The sequence below is a fragment of the Tubulanus polymorphus genome, chromosome 3 (assembly GCF_964204645.1).
Source record: "Tubulanus polymorphus chromosome 3, tnTubPoly1.2, whole genome shotgun sequence".
NCBI classification, from domain to species: Eukaryota; Metazoa; Nemertea; class Palaeonemertea; order Tubulaniformes; family Tubulanidae; genus Tubulanus; species Tubulanus polymorphus.
In genome coordinates this window covers 19,051,674-19,070,950 of record NC_134027.1, presented here as the reverse complement: position 1 = coordinate 19,070,950, position 19,277 = coordinate 19,051,674, and the positions used below count along the sequence as shown (strand labels likewise).

The window sequence follows — 19,277 nt, the reverse complement described above, 5'->3', positions numbered from 1 at the left end:
TCATGTGAAAATCAATGTTCTACATAACATTAACATTTAACGATTTTATCTCAACTGGTTTTTGGGTTATTGCAAAAACACAAACCTCACATGACCACAGTAAAGCCAAAACCATAATACAGTACACTGCATAAACTAGTACAGTTGGGACCTACTGAATCAGGCGGTTACTGGTTTGAAGAACCACGAAAATCATAGGATAAAAATACGGAATTTTTTAGCGTAATGGTGGTCAAATGCCATTACTAATTTTATTCATCCTAACATAATATACCAGACATTAGTCCTTCAACAGACTTGACATTGCACGTTTCTTTTAAAATCTGCAACATTTTCCTTCTTTTCTGTTTACTCGTGGTGCCCTTGCGTAGTAAAAACTATAATGGCCAATTTAGGTCACCGGTGTGAAGTGGTAGTAACATAGGGCCTAATATGAAACACCAACATACATCGATTGTATAATACAGTACAGTAGGTGAAGAGCCGTTAGGGATTACCCGTTTAGGCGCAGAATGAATGGAAATGAAATCAAAATTCAACTGCACAAGGATAACTGAATAGAGCAATTCAATAATGCGAGAATAGCATCGAAAGAGTTGAAAAGTGGCTATAGTACTGTTTTACAAAGTGTTCTACTAACCCTGTGATGAAGTTTAGGTGTCATACGTTCTTTTTCGCACAACCTGACGCATAAATTTATGAGGTCTAAGTTTGGCAGCTGTCCGTTGAGTCCTTCACTTCGAATATCGAAATACCCAATATGAGAAGACTCAATTTCAATGTTAATGGCTGCCTGAATTGAACCAGCTCTGCCATTTATGTCTTCTGAATGAATATCTACAATTGACAGAGTGAAAATCAATAATGTACCAGTAAATCAACCTGACAATCCCTTAGTTCTCTGAGATGTGAAATAGAAAATATTCAATATTGAATTCAATCTAATTTTTTGGTGTTCTTGTGGAAAAGTTGTTTTTAAGAGAATTCCTTGGGTTGCTGAAAGAAATAACTAAGGGTCCAGGAACACCATGTCCATTTAGTTAGAGGTTTGAAATGCTCAACAATCATACAATTTCAATATCAAATGCCCAATGAAGAACAAATACAGAAACATTGAACTTAAACAAAATTTTCATGTGACCCGCATCGTATTTTAACTGAAAATAATCTTCTGTTGGCGTTCTGTCAGCTAGCGCCATCTGATAAACTTAAGAACTATCGCACAAATGGGAATGGCATGTCAACATCCAAGCACCTCAGTGAAGTAATAAGATGGGACCTTGTGTTCTGTCACCTCTCTAAATCAGTGCTCCATATTGGTTTATAATGGAGATTGCCGGATTTCTCTGGAGAACTGCACTGGCTTTATTTTTTTTGGTGTACCACTTTATTCCAAACACATATGATTATTTATCTTTTATGAACACCGAGAGGAAAAGCATATAGGCCCCATTCTAACTTATTTCAAAAAAGTGCCTGTTAATCATGAATATTTGAAAAATCATTTAATTTTGCCTCGGACAAATTAAGTTTTAATTCTGACTTCCTGAGCATTGTGATCAAGTACTCTATAAAGTCCAACACATTAATTAAATTTCTTCAAAGCGAAAATTATTTAGATTAATCATGCCGACTTCCATAAGCGAAATTTGGGTTAGTGCTGTACGTCAACTAAGTAAGACATCAAAGCGGATAAAAAATAGCTGGAAAGCCGTTAAAAGATCCGTAAATTGATGTTGAAGATGATAGATACGCAATTGAATTCCGATGGCAAGAATGGCTCTTGATATGGACAAAGGATAGGGATAATCTGTTTATGGAGGTATTGATGGACACTGATGGCAATTATTTTGATTTAGTAGACCTAGGGAGTACATTTAATCAATCAGAAATCAACAGTAACACCCTCAGTAACAGCTTTCATAATTCTGTATGCATCAAACAAATCTCTTGATATAAAATAGTAATAAATACTGATTATCAGGAACAGTTGGCAGCTCTGGAAGTACCCAGGATTCACCCAGACCCAATATCATGACACAAGTTTGTTGTTTCCATACCATATTTCTGTGAAATATATTGTTCAAATAAATTTCTTTTTTCATCATATCAATGAAAACCAAGGATCCAGGGACACCACGCTTGAGAAGTGGTTTGAGATGCTCAACAAACAGAAAATTTCAAAATTCAACACCCCTGGTGAACATATTAACCCTTTCGCTACGTGTGACGTTTTGGAAACGTCATATGAGTGACACGTGCTGTGCGTATGACGTTGTAGAAACGTCATGCACCTATTGATTTATAACTCGAACGCGTACACAGCAAACAGTATGGAAACGCATGTAAGACAAGATAGTTAGCTTTCTAAACAACAGATGGCGAAAATGCGTCAGTAGTTGGTGCTGTCAGCCTGTTGAGCACATGGTAATTTGCGCGGGATTGAGATGGCTCCCCACTTACGTACCTCTACCAGCGGAAAAGGATATCCCATATCAATTGAATTTCTTTCATCCACACCGTAGCATCAATCACCAAAGACTGAGATAGGCACTTGGGTGAAAAACTGAAAAAAAAAAATTTCTAACCCATCCTGACCCCCCCCCAACACGCCCCCCCTACAGAAAAGGCTGTTGGTATGATTTTTTACTGATTTTCACTAAATAACATCATAATCTTCGATAAAAACGCGAAAAATCGGGGTTAAAAACAATTTGAAAAAAATCGAATATTTCGGAAAATACCTTACGTACGGGGCGGTGCAAGCGTGTACGCAGCGAAAGGGTTAAGAAAGCAATGACCATAAAATTCACCACAATCATAGAACATGTCACTAGCTCCAATTTTGCGATTGATTGCGGTTATGAAATAAGCCTTGAGACCAATACAATATGAAAATACTAATTTATTCAGTTGTTCAATGCCCCCTGGTGACCATGTACAAAAACCAATGACCTTTAATTTCAACATATTCATAGAACATGCCACAGGCTACAATTTCGTAATTCATTGTAGTTACAAAATATGCCTAAAGACCAATACAATATGAAAATACAAATTCTTTCAGCTATTCAATGCACCCGGGTGACCTGAAATGTCGAGCTTTGACTGTGCAATTGTTTGTGGTAGCAAAATACAGTAAACCTCGCTTTAATCGCCACTTTAGGGACCAGCTTAAAAATGATGATTTATCCGATGAATTAAGTGCATTTGACTTTGTGACTCATATCACCAGTCTTGTGTCTATTTCTGGAAACGGCCTATGGATGTATTCGATGGGTTAGGTTATTTCCATACATTACCCATCATGAGGTGAAAATAAAAATTGGCGCATTTCATTTTGACTTTGTTACACGATACTTCGTTACTTTGGCTACGCATTGAAGTTAAGCCACATTGACGAAAGCTGTCAACTTTTCATTGGCAACCATTTTATTTCCATGGACGGTTTCTTTTTAATGAATTTCAAAATTTTTCACTTTCCTTTGCAAGTTTCTTACAAACTTTTTGGCGCCATTTTGTTGACCACTATACTGAGGCTCTAGTACTATGAACGTGTACGTGCGATGAGGAAAGTATAACAAGCATGTATGTATGTAACGATTTTTTGTGTATAGTTGCGTGCGTGATTAAACAGTGCTGTATCTGTTGTTGTATACATTCATTTGTGCAGTATTGACTGATGTTATTTTACGTATCAGCAACACTAACGGACCAGCAAAATAGTGACGATTTAAGCAAAACGATGACTTATATGAATTTATCAGTGCTCTAAGAAAAATGACAATTAAGCCAGAATGACGAATTACACGCTGACAGTTAGAGCGGGGTCAACTGTATGCCTAGCTACCAATCAAATATGAAAATACTAAGTTATTTTGCTATTCAACGCCCCCTGGTGACCATATGCAAGTACCAATGACTCAAAAACTCAATCAACATACAACGTCATAAGTAACAAATAAGCAAATTTTATATAATTCAATATTCCTGTCTATCATATTATTGGTTAACTTTTGTTCATTGACAGGCATAGGTGTAAGGATGTACGGTGGTCAAGTGTGTCACTCATATATCTGAATTGAAATCATGGCAAAATCAGAGTTAAACATAGTTTAAGTCCTCATTCGTAGTAGGGGGTACCTTTATTCTATGCAATAGGGGAACATTGCAGGCTGCCCTTAAAACAGACATGATTGTGTTATCATGTGCCGTTGCTCCAATGGAATCACGCGCAAAAAAGCACCCTACCCTTTTTTAATGCTCGATGAAGCACTGGGCAAACCATACGGAAGCTACAGGTGTCAGAATACAGGGAAAGAAATGACCTTTTTGGCCACAAAAAAGGTCACAGGACAGCCATCTCGTGTCCAGTCGACCAAACTTTCCTTATGCTGTTGCACCATAGGGGCTACAAACATATGTGAAAGATCAAGATAATTGATCGAAACGTTTTCAAAATTTCCCTTTAAAACTTGTAAAAAATGCCTATTTTGGCAAACACTGCCAGTCAGACATCTTGATTCTGACCAGTTTTCGGGCAGATGATGTATAAACCAAAGATCAAGACAATCCATTGAAGTGTCTTCGACACTTGCCAAAACTTGATTCTGTCTACAGACTAACGGATGACAGATCCCAAGTGGCTAACAAGTGTAGTTATCGATTGCAGTATGGAGTCAGATCGACTCTATTTCAGGGATGAGAATGCAGACCTGTAAAATCCGCGGGTTATTTTTCTTGAGTGACATACGCGAACCAGCTGACGGCGTAGCCGTCAGCACTAGCTAGCGCTGAAGGCGCGAAGCTATTTCGGGGGGGTTTGGGGGCCCTCCCCCAAGAAAATTTTAGAAATTAAATACGTTTTCCGAGCACTTAGAGCGATCTCGAACCCATGAACGACTATTATATTTTGGAAGGTAATGGCTAGTTCCAATGTGGTACATCCTCATTTGATGACATTCAGCATCTCATGCATTACGGGTCGAGCCCTGAATTATTGCAGTAAAAATGCGCCGATGAATGCTCACTAAAAATCATCACCAAGTAGTGTATAATATCCGAAAGCGTTCGCCACACACACGCAGCAACAGTAAGTAGACCTATATACGTTACTACTGTTGCTGTGCGTGCGTGTCTGCATAATCGATAAAATACATACAAACTCATCGTAGTACAAATGTACATACAAAATCACTGTGTTGCAATGAATATGCATTGAAATGCGATACTTTTACGTGACGATAAGTAAAACAGGCACTGAACGCTTTTACGGTTCACCTGATTACCGTTCGCGCCGGACCAATTGAGTGAGATCATCACCCCCCCCCCCCATACTTTTACATCATTTTTGGACTATTTGGAAAATTGATATTTTTCAATACTGAAATCCGCGGGAAACCGCGGATCCGCGGGGAATTCTCATCTCTGTCTATTTTGAGGATTACTATAGTCCTGAAATTTGCCTTGGCAATTTCAAATCTAAGATGGCCTGTATTGAATGTATGAATACACAATGAAAAGTATAAAATGTAGCCCTATATCATATCAAAAATTGAGTGTAGTTTGTTAATTTTTTATTTTAGGTTGAGTAGATTCTGAGAAATACAAAGTTAACTGGCGACACTAAATCGTCTCAGTAGTACAACACAAAAATGGCTAGTACTGAAAGGGTTAACGTCTATAATACATACATTTACTGTGAGTACTGTGGTATGCTTCCAGCCAGGCCTGTGTACCAATAGCCTCATGATCAGTCATCAGAAATATTATATCTTTTGCCCAGTACGTATGTTCTGAAATGACGAAAGCCATGCTTAAAATTTCCTATTCATTTAATGACAGACAAATATCAGATGCCAATCAAGATTACCGGTATACATATTGCTATTCAACTTTAACAAGACCTTTTGCTTATTAATTACTGTTTAACAAAGACTCTCACTCTTAAAGAATTTAGCCATAGCTAGAATTAAGCCAACGCCAGCCGCATTTGAAGGTAATGGCCCATCACTGTTTCTAATTACTGTACTCAAAACTACTGACTCCGTACTCGCCGATTTCGGTGCTCGTAAGATAGCGTAAATATTCTTCGCCGAAATAACCTGAGAATGAAAAAAAAAAACTTTCACTTTCATCAAATCTCTCGGATTAATCAATGCAGTTAGTGTAATGACGTATCAAAAAATATATCCTGCAGCAAGTTCTTAAATGTATTCTATTTCACCATCATTCATCATGATTTCTTAGCTATCACTTCTCAGCGATTTAAAAACATGACCTGAATGAAGATTCAATCAGTAAGAAGAAGGTGTTTTACAAATAATCTGTGCCCTGAATAGGTCACAAGAATTCTAATCGTAAATTTAATGGCGATAATGCGTTTTCAACCTTGATGGTTTTAAAACCGGTAGCCTACGATGAATCCTATGAAGTTTCCTTGAAAAATTCTTAAGTAGAGAGCCACTTAGAGATCATCACATGCGCTAGATACCGGTATTTAGATGGATTTGGAAAATGAGGTATCCGTGTGTCAAGTTTGGTGAAAATACAATGTAGCTCTAAGCATTATGAAAATAGTTCTTTCACTTTAGCGCACAGTTGCATTAGGATGCCGAAAAATTGCTAATTCAAACCCATAATACATTTTACCAAACAAATGTTTCATGAAACTAGGATTCGAACTCATGATCCTTGGATTAACCAATTAGGATTTATATGATAAGTATGCACGTCGGGAGGAGGGGGTTATGTCTGCTGTGTACAAGTCTGTACCGGGGAGATGGGTCAAATGATATGCAGTATATTCGCCGATATGTCTATTATCAATATAAAACTTACTGTGAATTTATCTGAAATCATGTTAAAATGAAATCAATCTTTTCTGCATCGTTACCTGCTTTTGATTTGTGCCTGAAGGTAGGCCTTCACGTACGTTGAACGCAACCCAGATGACACCGCATTTTTCTCAAGTGCGAATGGGGGTGGCTATGAACGTATGCTTGCGTATAGGAAAGGGGGGTTAAAAATCTTTTTTTTAAATATCATGCATACATTATGAATGAATTAATGGTGGATTCTAAAAACAAAGAGCAATCTGATGCTGGTTTCGGTCCAGTTTCTTCTTATTTTGGCTTTCGGGAGTGATGCCATGGCGCCGCGATTTAATGAGAAACAAGGTATTAACTTTGAAGAGCCTTATGCAGTGAAATGACATCACACCTATTTTTTTGATTAAATGAAGATCTTCGAAAAAATTACCTGATTTTCAGACAACTGAAGTGGGTAAACATAAGAATAATTATGTTCATAGACATCCAAACCAAACTGTCTGAGTTTATTGTGTATCCAATCAACTGGAACAGCACTGCAAATGTAAAATGTTTTGAAATGATTCAATCGGAATACAAGCAACTTGTCAATTTTTGAGTTTCAAGGTCTTATTTTTGTTTATGTTCACCCGGGGAAGTCAGCTGACTTTATTTTTGAATAATAATATTTTTGAAGATCGCCAATAAAGTGATTGATCAACCTGCATTTTTTATAATAAAGCGCCCAATTACTTTCCATGTGCAAATTTGTTATCACCTATGTACGTAGGGTTGTAGAATTTACAGTCAACCAATCGACAAGCCCGCTGCACTTGCATTGAGTATCAAGCACTGGATTTCACTAGTTTGTGATCTAGTGGTGTTACAGGAACTGCCACCAGAGTGGGTTAAAAACCTGTTCATTTCATTGTTGATTCTGGTGCCAAAATAATTGGTACATATCTTTGGGGATATACAATGTTTATTACATACCAAACCTCAATATGATTGATCAGAACATTTCAAAAATTTCCCATGAAAATTTCAAAAATTAGCAAATATGCCGATTTTGGCAAACCAGTCATAAGCAAGCCCAAGATAAAACAAGTACCGCTGCATAACAAAATGAACTGGGATGCCCTTAAAGCCCATTTTACTGTTTTCCAGGCGAGCTTCCTAAAGAACTGCGACAGAACAGTAGAAACCCTCTGGACTGACCTTAGAGCAAAAATCAGGAGGGCATCGGCAAAATTCATCCCAATGAAAATCCTAGGAACCCACCCCATGCTGGATAACCTGGATGATCCAACACATTAGACGTCTTATAAGCAAGAGAAATCTCTCAATCGTAGAGATAGAGAAATTAGGCAATAGCAAGCAACATAAAGACTTCACTAATCTAAGACATCAAATCCAGAGACTACTTAGACAGGCACATAATAAGTATGTCGCAAACCTCCTGAACTCAAGTGAGGAAAACACAACAATCTTTACACAAAAAAATTTTTCTCGTACCTGAAATCCCGTAAGCGAGACTCATTTGGAATCCCATCATTGAAAAAAAGATGGAAGGATGTTCAATGATAATATTGATAAAGCAGAAATCCTGAATAACCAGTTTCAATCAGTCTTTTCACCACGCTCACCAGCCAACCTGAAACAACTGTGCTCAGAAAGCCGCCCAAATAACTTTTCCACCATGCTGAGTATAACTTTCACAGTAAAGGGATTTGATCTCCAACACAGTTTCCGAGAGAAGATATCTTGCGAATCACAACTGATCTCCCTGATCGATGACCTTTCTCGTACCAACCAGGCCGGCAAACAGGTAGACCTACTAGACTTTAGTAAAGCCTTTGACAAAGTCAACCACTCCAAATTTCTCCACAAGCTCAGAAAACATGGTGTTGAACCCAAAACGGTCAACTGGATCAAAGGTTTCATTTCCCATCGCCTCCAAACAGTTGTAGTATCTGGTGACATTCCTCTCCTATTCTGGAAACATAAGGAGTTCCACGGGGCTCAGTCCTGGGCCCGATACTCTTCCTCATATACATTAATGACCCCCCGAACAAGCGAAGTGCAGTGTCTGTCCCTTTACGGATGACACTGCTCTTTATCTCACAATACTAAAGCCCATAGACCAGAACACACTACAGAGTGACCTTACAAAGCTTGATTGCTGGGAAGACCAATGGGACATGGAGTTTAATCCAACGAAATGCCAAGTAATCCATATAACTTCACATAAGCCCATCCCTACATCCAACACACTACATGGCCATTCACTTCAGTCGGTGCTCCACGCACGATACCTAGGCATAGACATCGACCACTCACTAAAGTGGAACGAACCATCATGTATCACATATATTCAGAACTGCAAACAAATCCCTCGGTTTCATCAAACGCAACAGCAAAACACCAAACCCCAAAATTTCCGCTGCATGGGATCCCTATCTCAAGTCCCAAATCAGCACCATTGCACAAATACAGTGCAGGGCTGCACATCACGGCCGTACGCTTGCAGTCATTTCTTTGAAAAACCAAGCAACGGGCACTGCGCGCATTGCCCGCACGCTTTTTCGTGGAGCGGGACCACTGACGCTTTGCCCCGCCCCATTTGCGCTGAGAACTCGTGCTTACAGGCCTTAAACACTAGCATTGAGTGTCGCTTATTCTCAGACCTTATTCCCAGTCAGGAGAGACAGGTTCTAAAGATCATAGAGTGCATCGCTAGAGGGTTTCCGATCCATATAATTGAGAGTCAAAATTGTGCATCACGCTTTGACGAAGAAATTAGTTCTAGGCTATAAATTGTGCGACTCGAATCATTTCTAAAAAAACTGCTTTTAGTTTGATGCAAAATGTCATTTGCTTTTAAAATGTGTAACTAGGCCAAATCAAAAGAATATTTCAAAAGCAAACTTTGCAGGGCAAAAAGCCATATTGGATTCAATTATTATTGCCAAACATTATACCTCTTCCATCATAACATTATTTATCCTATTTCAAGATCTAAGGCCTACAAGTAGAACGAGAGCCTACAATGGGTTCAAATCGGAATTTTAAGATTTAATTCATTTAATTCAAGGATTTCAATGTAGATTAAAAGACATGTGGCGTTGTAGGAGTTCATAGTTGTTTGATTATCCATCATTTGTAAGTAAAAGGCTATTTGAGGGATTCAAAACCAAAATTTGGTAAATTTTTCAGCTTTATTTCATTCAAATCCAGATGTTTACCATGACACGGTTCGTTTTGGGCGTTTGTCTGCGAGTTTGTAAACTGTCGGCAGAAGAAGTTTGATGATTCGTTTCATGTAAGTTAACTGCTATTTGAGGGATTTAAAACCGAAATTTAGTGAATTTTTTAGTTGTATTTTGTTTGATTCTAGGTGTTTTGTGTTGTTTTGTATCTTTAGCGAAATTATCTCGAAAAAGTCTCACGTCGAGGCAGGTGGTGGCCAGAAAAAGAAATATTCCTGGCAAATATTAAAAGACGCAAGGCAAACACATTTATTGTTCACTCTTTTTCCTATCCTTATTTTGAAATTGAAGTATCGTAATAAATAATTTATTTTTTGTCGATCAATTAATTTTGTTGTTTTCTTTCTTAATATACATTTGATTTGGAAGGTCATCTTGCTTAGGACTCAGTTTGTCATCGAAGCAATATGGTCAGGGCGGTCATTATATTGCGGACTTATCCAAATTACACTTACACAGCCCATCGTTTTTCAGGGTGTAAACTCCATCATACTCGGCATCATAGGGACACTGAGGAGTTGAGTTTAGCTATATGAGCCCTCGGCTTGATTCGGGCAAAAGACCCTAACTGACTTTGATTTTGAGTCTAGGATTTTCTAAATTGCTGAATGCTTTCTTTGGTTTTTAAGATCAATTCAAATTCAATCTTCAATACATAAAAATAAGTCAAATAAATTTTTAATTTATTGAAAGAAATTCTACTGAACACAGATTTTGAAATGACGGATATGTTGATTTATCCAGGCAAAAAAAATTAAAGCAAAATCAACTGATGATCATCAAGGTGAAGTTTTCATTTATCTTCAGATAATTTGTCTACTCCAGATGATTGAAGCAGGGTTCATAGCCTCCAGGCCCAACTTAATTCAAGTACTTTCAAGGACCTATTTCAACAAAATTCAAGTACTATTTTCTGAAAAATACCATATAAACATATCTAAGGCGAATTTATTGCAATGAAAATTCCTTTATTGCAGAAATTTTAAAGAAGTACAAACGCAAATCATCATAAAGAAACATCCACGCGTAGCAGAGCACTTGATAACTTTGGAATCTTTCAGCTTTATTTTAAGAAAGATTTACTACATGTATCAGAAATTAATAACTTTAAAACAAGAAATCTGTGGGCCTTTCAACGGAACTACAGGTAGACCTCGCCATCAAAAAGACATACTATCCAAAGCAAAAATAACAAAATTATACAAAATTAAATTACAGCTCATCGACCTATTTACAATCGATTAATTTGCTCCTTTTGAGTTTCGATGGCTGAAATTACATCGGCCAACTCATGTGACTTGTCTTTAGCCGAATTTCTCATGGTCACAGATTTTAAAATGAGCTCATGAGTTTCACTTTGTTTGCGAGATTTCACCTAGCTGCTGTTGAAATTGGTCTGCGTTGAATCCAACTTTTGTATGATTCATGCACCAACCAGGCGTCAGAGAAATGGCACTTTCCCATACTGGCCTATCTAATTTTGAATCCAACAAATTTCGATGACCGGCTTAAACGTCTAAATGATAACAGCTTAACGCTTAATCATGATCAGCTAGGGATACCCTGACATAAAAAAATCACTTTTCGATAGTTAATGCTCCAAAGATCGTCAAAATCAAGAACGGTCCTTATATTAATTTGAGGTCATTATTTACTACCAACTAGAAAGAAACTTTAAAAGAGGACGTTCGTTTGTGAAATGCATATAGACCTAGACACCTCCCACATTGATTGGAAAATTTGAATACCTACCCTTCAGAATTTGAATGTGCCCGCCAAAAAGTATTTGAATAAATTTTCTAAGCAAAAATAAATCGAAATGGCATAAAATACCCCTTTTGGTCCTATATATTCGGAGGGCCAAAGGAACCCCACCTATGTTTGCCTTGCGATTAGATAACCATAAAATAAAAGTAGTCAGGAAGTATTAATGGCAAGAAAACTTGAGTAAAATATTTATTAAACACATTTTATAACAGGATATGATCTGTAGTCAAATGTGTGTCTGCCAGATGATGTTTCTTCTAGGCTGTTTATATCCTAAAAATAAAAAAAAAAACAAAAACAACGACAATAGATATTTCAATACATGTCCCCTGGACAAGAATTATTTCAGAGAGAGTCTATAAAACGTGAATACTTGATTGTACAATCTAATGGCATAGCAGTTGGCTCCAGTTGAAAAATCATTGGACACAAGAAAAAATCAAAAAAGTTTTGGCGCCAAAAAATCTAATTTGTTGCCAGGTTTGTTTACACATGTGCGCGATGCACGTGGTTATATTATTGTTTACATCTGACGTCATCGGCAGATCGCAAGCCCCGCCCCACGTGTCAATCAAAGGGCTTATAGGCAAAATGTTAAAAGAACCCTACTAAAAAAACTATGCAGTGTAACAATCCGGGATTTTCGGTACAGAATCCGACGCCAAATACCTTTCTCTTAAAGGTTTTTTGGTGTATATCGGATAAATAATAATTATGATATTCACTTCATAAAATTTGAAGTGGATTGCTTCTGATTCATGGCGGCTGTATTTAGTCACGTAGGTCAAACTGACAGCATGTGTATGCGTGTCGAGCGGACCATTGCGTAATTTTCAATGCTGCGAACGTCTCTAGATTCTCACAGGGCCTCTGTGCGCTCACAAGGAATTAAGTTAAGTCACCATAGGGCCTATATGTTGACACTCACCTTTAAAGAGACTTCGTACGGTCCTCTAAAGTTAACATCCACGATACAACGATTTTAAAAATGGCACTTCTGTCGATCACTACGTCATAAGCAACATGTGATGTGTGATGTCACATAAACGGCGTGAAGAGCATTTTTTCAAGAGGGCACAGCAAAAACTAACCAACTATTTTTAACCAAATTCAATCCCAACTTGAAGACACCATTTCTGATGCGGAATTTGAGGAAATCTCTAACTAACTGGCTTTAAAACGACCTTAAACGTCTGTCAACCAAATCGGAAGTGCGTCATCAACCGGCAAACCGATCACATAAGGACGTTCGTCTAACGAACGTCCTAATAATCTATTTAGAATTATTTTGAAGTATTTTGTTTATTTCATCACAACGGCATTTGTATATACGCGGCGCGCGAATCGTAGTGCCGCCACGTGTCTACTAATAGATTTGTATACGCATTGTCAGCAGTGAGCCACGTGCCTAATACATTTGTACTGTATATATACACAAGTCAGCAGTGTATACGAGTCTATAGCATGCTAACAGCACAGAGTCACAGCACTCTCACACGTGGTTGGCAGTGCGCGGGCGTATTGAAATCAATACAACAAACTAATTGACAAAATTTGGACAACATTTAAAATTCAAGGACTTCCAATGATTTTTACTGAAATTTTGAAAATTCAAGCATTTTCAAGGCCTTGAAAATGCATTTTGTGATTCAAGCACTATTAAGCACTTTCCAGGATCGCTACGAACCCTGTGAAGCATTTTGGCTACACATTTTGAAACCTCAACGCTTGATCTACTCGCGCCAATTAGTCAGCCACAGTTGATTTTCATGCCATGTTACCTTTTTCCACCTGTAATTAAGCAATCAAATGTTAGCATCACTCAGTTAATATCACAGAGGAGCGAAATAAAGTATAGATATCTTATAAATCATGCGTTTGTTGTGAAAATCTATTACTACTGTCTCGTAGAGCATAGACACCTTCAAGCCATGAGGCATTGGTATTCTAAGGGCTATTCAGTTTACTCCAAAACAAGTCTATGATTAACATTAAAAAAGCTTCATATCAAGGGTATGTTGCAGGACACTTAACGCCCATGAATTATCATCCCATAATAACAATGGATCCAATTCTGCATGTACGTTAGCACCACTGATTACTAATCCAAATATTGTAAACATGGCATTAGAAAAAAACAATTAGGCAAAACGTCAAGTACTTACAGCATCTGAGACAGTTGCGCTTAAGTTAGTAGTTAGTTACGACTTTGACTGTCAATGTCGAAAAAGCCTGATTTGAAACGTACACTTGCGCAATGTAGTTTAAATATATTCCCACCAAATATATTCCTGCAAGAATCCGCAAAGGAATTGAAGATCGTAGTGACCAGTTCATTCCACGAATAATAGCTGGAAAGAATGTAATCAAAATAAATTGTCGCACACATGAGTGTAAACCAACCCATGTAGTTAGGCATTCCACTGACTGGCTCTACCACTATATTTAGGGCCTAAAGCTACTCTTGGCGAATCCCCAAAGCTAGGCCTTTAAGTAGGTAGCCAACAATCACCATTTCTTCACCGAGTACTCATTTGCTACCATATGTACTCATATTATTAAAGAAATCATGTTAAACATTCCCTGGTTAACGGATTCTCACCTTAAATTACATAAACTCTGCTGTCATTGTCATCGATCGGAGTTGTCAACTGAACGCGAAAGTAAAATCACGTATGAAAATTCCTACCATTTCTGTCCATATTACGTTGATTTGAACCAGAAATCATCAGGAAATGTAGCCAACGTAAATTGATTTACAAATAGAATTAATCAATTGTCTTATTTTAGGGATCATGGTTTCGTGAAATTCATTAAAGTCCTAAAACTCGTGACAAATTTAAGCCGAAAATGATTTCAACCATCCACCATGTCGTTTCATTAATAAAACAATTGTTGTACGCCGACTGTAGTTATTCCAGTTCAATTTCACGGTTGCTAAGGAGCGCATTAAAAATAATAGAGCTCATTAACCTAACGAATTGCTGAGTTGTACGGCCGTGACTAAAATCAATGGAAGTTAACTAATTTTAACACTTGAAATGTAATCTCAGAACAGGGACTAGGTCCTGGTAGATCAAATACGTAGGTTTTTCTATCTTACCCTTTTTGCTGTTTAAGAACACTAATGTATTCTTTAGTAAAACTGTCCGCATCAGCACCACCATAAAATTCCCCATCAACTATACCTACAATGACAGATTTCCCATTTTTATGAACATTCGAAGCTATGCCAATTCAGACAATTTCTAATCAGAGTGCTCACAATCAATTTTGATAACAAATTTCTTATTTTCACAGGTCTAAATGTTTTCATTGAGAATCTACTTATCAAATTGAACACGTGAATTTGTTTTTAGCACATAATTTAATCGAATTTTTCAAGGATGGTCAGGTTTTCTTGTTAACCCCCTCGCCCTTCTAGACATTGAAATTTTTGGATTCCCGCAAAAGAAAATTTAGTTCCGTTCACCAGGAAATGTTAAGCAGAAACATTTCACTTACAGCCGTTATTCAATATGTATATTGAATTTGTTCATTTACTTAGACCTTTGTTATCAGAAATCACTCAAGAGGCCATATCTGAACATCAAATTTTCATAATTTTCATGAGATAGGGCCCCAGACCAGTGTTCTGTTCCAAACAAATTAACTAGGGGTCCAGGGACACCATGCCCACTTGGGAAGTGGTTCCAAATGCTCAACAATCTAACAATTTCAATATTCAACGCCCCCTGGTGACCATATACAGAATCCAATGACCTTGAAACTCACCACAATCATAGAAAATGTCAGCAGCTATGATTTGGTAATTGATTGTGATAACAAAATATGCCTCGTTACCACTTTAATATGGAAATACTAAGTTATTCTACTATTCAACGCCTCCTAGTGACCATATTCAAAACCCAATGACCTTGAAACTCACCACAATCATAGAACATGTCACGAACTATAACTTTGTAATTGATCATGGTAACAAAATATGCCTAGGTACCAATATAATAAGGAAATACTAAGTTATTCTACTATTTAACGCCCCTGGTGACCATATAGAATAACTAATGGCCTTAAAACTTACCACAATCATAGATGATGTCATGAGCTACAACTTTGCAATTGATTGTGGTTACAAAATATGCATTGATACGAATATAATATAGAAATACTAAGATATTGCATTATTCAACGCCCCCTGGTGGCCATATACAAAAACCAATGACCTTGAAACTCACCACAATCATAGAACACGTTATGAGCTACAACTTTCTAAATGATTGTGGTAACAAAATACGCTTAGGTATCAATATAATGTGGAAAAACTTTTTCCCACTTACGAACGAGTACTGCTGACACCAAGATGGCCACCAATTGCGTCATAATTGGCTGATGAAAAATACCTGTCTCAGGTATAAAACATCCCTTTCCAAAGAATACCCATCACAAATTGCAATGAGAAATGATAAACCAGTAGGAAGCTACAGGACTCAGAATTTGGGCCAAAATTAACATTTTTGGGCACTAAAAAGGTCATAGGACGGCCATCTTGAGTCTGATCGACCCAATTTTTGTTATGCTGAAGGGCCCTGGGGGAATTCACATATATCCGAAAGATCAAGGTAATTGATCAAAGCGTCTTCAAAATTTCCCTCAAAAAGTTCAAAAATGTGTAAAAAATGCTGATTTTGGCGAACAACAATGGCTGCCAGTCGGCCATCTTGAATCTGACAGGGCCAGTTTTTGGGCTGAAGATGTGTCTAGGGTAGATACATGTGTAACCCAAATATCAAGACATTACCTTGAACCGTCTTCAACACTTCCCAAAATAACTGGATTCCGTCTATGGACGGACGGACGAACGCACGCACGGACGCCGGACGAAAAGTGAACGCAATGGCCCGCTGGGACTAAAGTCCCAAGTGGGCTAAAAACCAACCCACCAGCAAATTCTCCAGGCTACGGGCCTATATTGTATAAGTAAGAAGTTTTTATCATTGCATAGTTTTCAATACCCACTATGATGGAGCTACTGTTATTACCGATGATTCAATTTATCGATCATCTCTAACGTGGCATCATTCGATACAAGGGCATAGCCAAGAATAGATGTTTGTAGCCTTTGAACGAACACACCTAAGAAATCATAACTTCAGCCAAATTGTTGTTCGAGAATGGAGAATGCTCTGGCAGGCACTCAACATGAAAATCTCAGTCACCGAGTAAGCAGAGGACGCATAAACTCTAGTTTATACATGGTTGTACACATTTAAACTCCACCCTCATACATAGCTATAGCAGTGAGCTACCACTGTAAAACTTATTACTGTTGAGGAATTCTATATAAGGTGGGGAAGAAAAGCTGAGTGCATTACAACGTAGCCAGGACCCAGTTTCACAAAAAAGAAAGACTCATGCTTTTGATTAATTGGTATTGGTTACTTCATATTTTCAACAATTCTAACTAACATAAATGTTTTAAGCTTAAACTTTCCATGCAACTGAAGTCAGACCTTGTTTGGAGCTTTAATGATTTTCACTCACCTGGCAGCAAAGCATTTTCGGAGAAGTATGTACTGTTATTAAACGGCATATGAGCCATTAGTAGAAAAGCTACAAATCCTCCGATATAACAAACAGTACTCAATATACTATTATGATTATGCAGCAGTTCAGCCAATTTATGACGATTTTTTGTATCCGACAACAACCCCATTATCTGAAAACAAAATGGATTTCATGAATTTAGACATACTCTTTATTCATTATTCTCTCAATGGCAATACTGCAGGTGTTCCTGTGAAATATTAGGCCATTCCCTGCGATTATCATCCAAAAGTTTTTTTATGCATCACTTTGTTAGGGGTCCAGGGACACCATGCCAACTTGGGAAGTGCCACAATCATAGAACACGTCACGAGCTACAATTTTGCAACTGATTGAGGTAGCCTAACAAAGTATTCCTAAGAACCAATACAATATGAAAATATTAAGTTATTCAGCTATCCAATTCAACCTCACACATCCCCCAAATACGGTGACAATATACAAATTTTATTACAATTTCTGCCCGACAGAAAACACACACACATAGCTCATCTTCTGCTATAATAGTTTAAATGATTATTCATGATAAAAGAAGTAACTTAATCAAAAATCTAGGGGTCCAGGGAAACCATGCCCACATGGTTAGTGGTTTCAAATTCTCCATAATCTAACAATTTCAATATTCAACGCCCCCTGGTGACCATATACAAAAACCAATGACGTTGAAACTCCCCTCAATCATCGAACATGTCAGCAGCTACAATTTTGCAATTGATTGTGATAACAATACATGCCTCGGTACCAATATGGAAATACTAAGTTATTCAACTATTCAACGACACCTGGAGACCATATGCAAAACCCAATGACCTTGAAACTCACCACAATCACAGAACATGTCATGAGCTAAAATTTTGTAATTGATTAGGCCTATGGTAACAAAGTACGCCTAGGTACAATTATAATAAGAAGATATTAGATACTAAGAAACAATTATAATAAAAATAATACTATTCAATGCCCCCTGGTGACCATATAGAATAACTAATGACCTTGAAACTCACCAGAATCACAGAACAAGTCATGAGCTACAACTTTGCAATTGATTGTGATTACAAAATATGCATAGGTACCAATATAAATAGACAAATTGTAAATCATTCAATATTCAATGGCAAGAACAAAGAATCAGGCGATTTCAATTCCAATATGACAGTGCTAATGATAATCAAATATCAAGACTATAAGTAAAAACCTGTTAACTTTTTCCTATTAAAACTTTTTTCCACAAACGAATGAGTACTGATGACACTATGATGGCCACTATGATGCCTGATTATTGGCTGATCAAAAAGACATGTCTCATATACGTATTAAAGATCCCTTTCCACAGAATACCCATCACAAATTTCGATGAAAAGTGGCGAACCGGTAGGAAGCTACAGGACTCAGAATTCAGACCAAAATTTAAAATTTTGGACACTAAAAAGGTCACAAATATAGACAAAAGATCAAGGTAATTGATCAAAGCGTCTTCAAAATTTTCCTCAAAAATGTGTAAAATGTGCTGATTTTGGCGAACAACAATTGCTGCCAGTCGGCCATCTTGATTCTGACAGGGCCAGTTTTTGGGCTGAAGATGTCTCTAGGGTAGATACATGTGTATCTACCACTTGATTCTGTGGTGAGATTTTTTTTGTAGGCCTTTAATGATGGTTATCGTGGCTCATTGGAAGCAGAAAGTCTTCTAGCCCAGTTCGTATTGAAGCTAATTTCATATGAATCGGTTGAGAATTTTTGGAATTACAGTCAATTGAAATGGAGAGGTCATTCTTGGGTGGATGTAAAAATGAAAGGGGTGGCTTGGTTAAAGTGCAGATCCACGAGC

The 19,277-nt window shown here is 37.5% G+C and overlaps 1 protein-coding gene across 3 annotated transcripts in view; it reads right to left on the bottom strand.

The window, feature by feature from the left end:
- The window catches only part of LOC141901127 (GPI-anchor transamidase component GPAA1-like), a 53,563-nt gene that overhangs the window by 28,938 nt on the left and 5,348 nt on the right, over window positions 1-19,277 (bottom strand). For all 3 annotated transcript variants that reach the window (XM_074788221.1, XM_074788223.1, XM_074788222.1), the window contains exons 2-7: window positions 17,387-17,561; window positions 14,949-15,033; window positions 7,261-7,366; window positions 5,945-6,104; window positions 5,694-5,795; window positions 641-837 (exon numbers count right to left, since the gene is read on the bottom strand). In XM_074788221.1, the coding sequence (XP_074644322.1) occupies window positions 641-837; window positions 5,694-5,795; window positions 5,945-6,104; window positions 7,261-7,366; window positions 14,949-15,033; window positions 17,387-17,558 (822 nt within the window). In that variant the 5' untranslated portion in view covers window positions 17,559-17,561. The remainder of the gene's footprint in view (window positions 1-640; window positions 838-5,693; window positions 5,796-5,944; window positions 6,105-7,260; window positions 7,367-14,948; window positions 15,034-17,386; window positions 17,562-19,277) is intronic.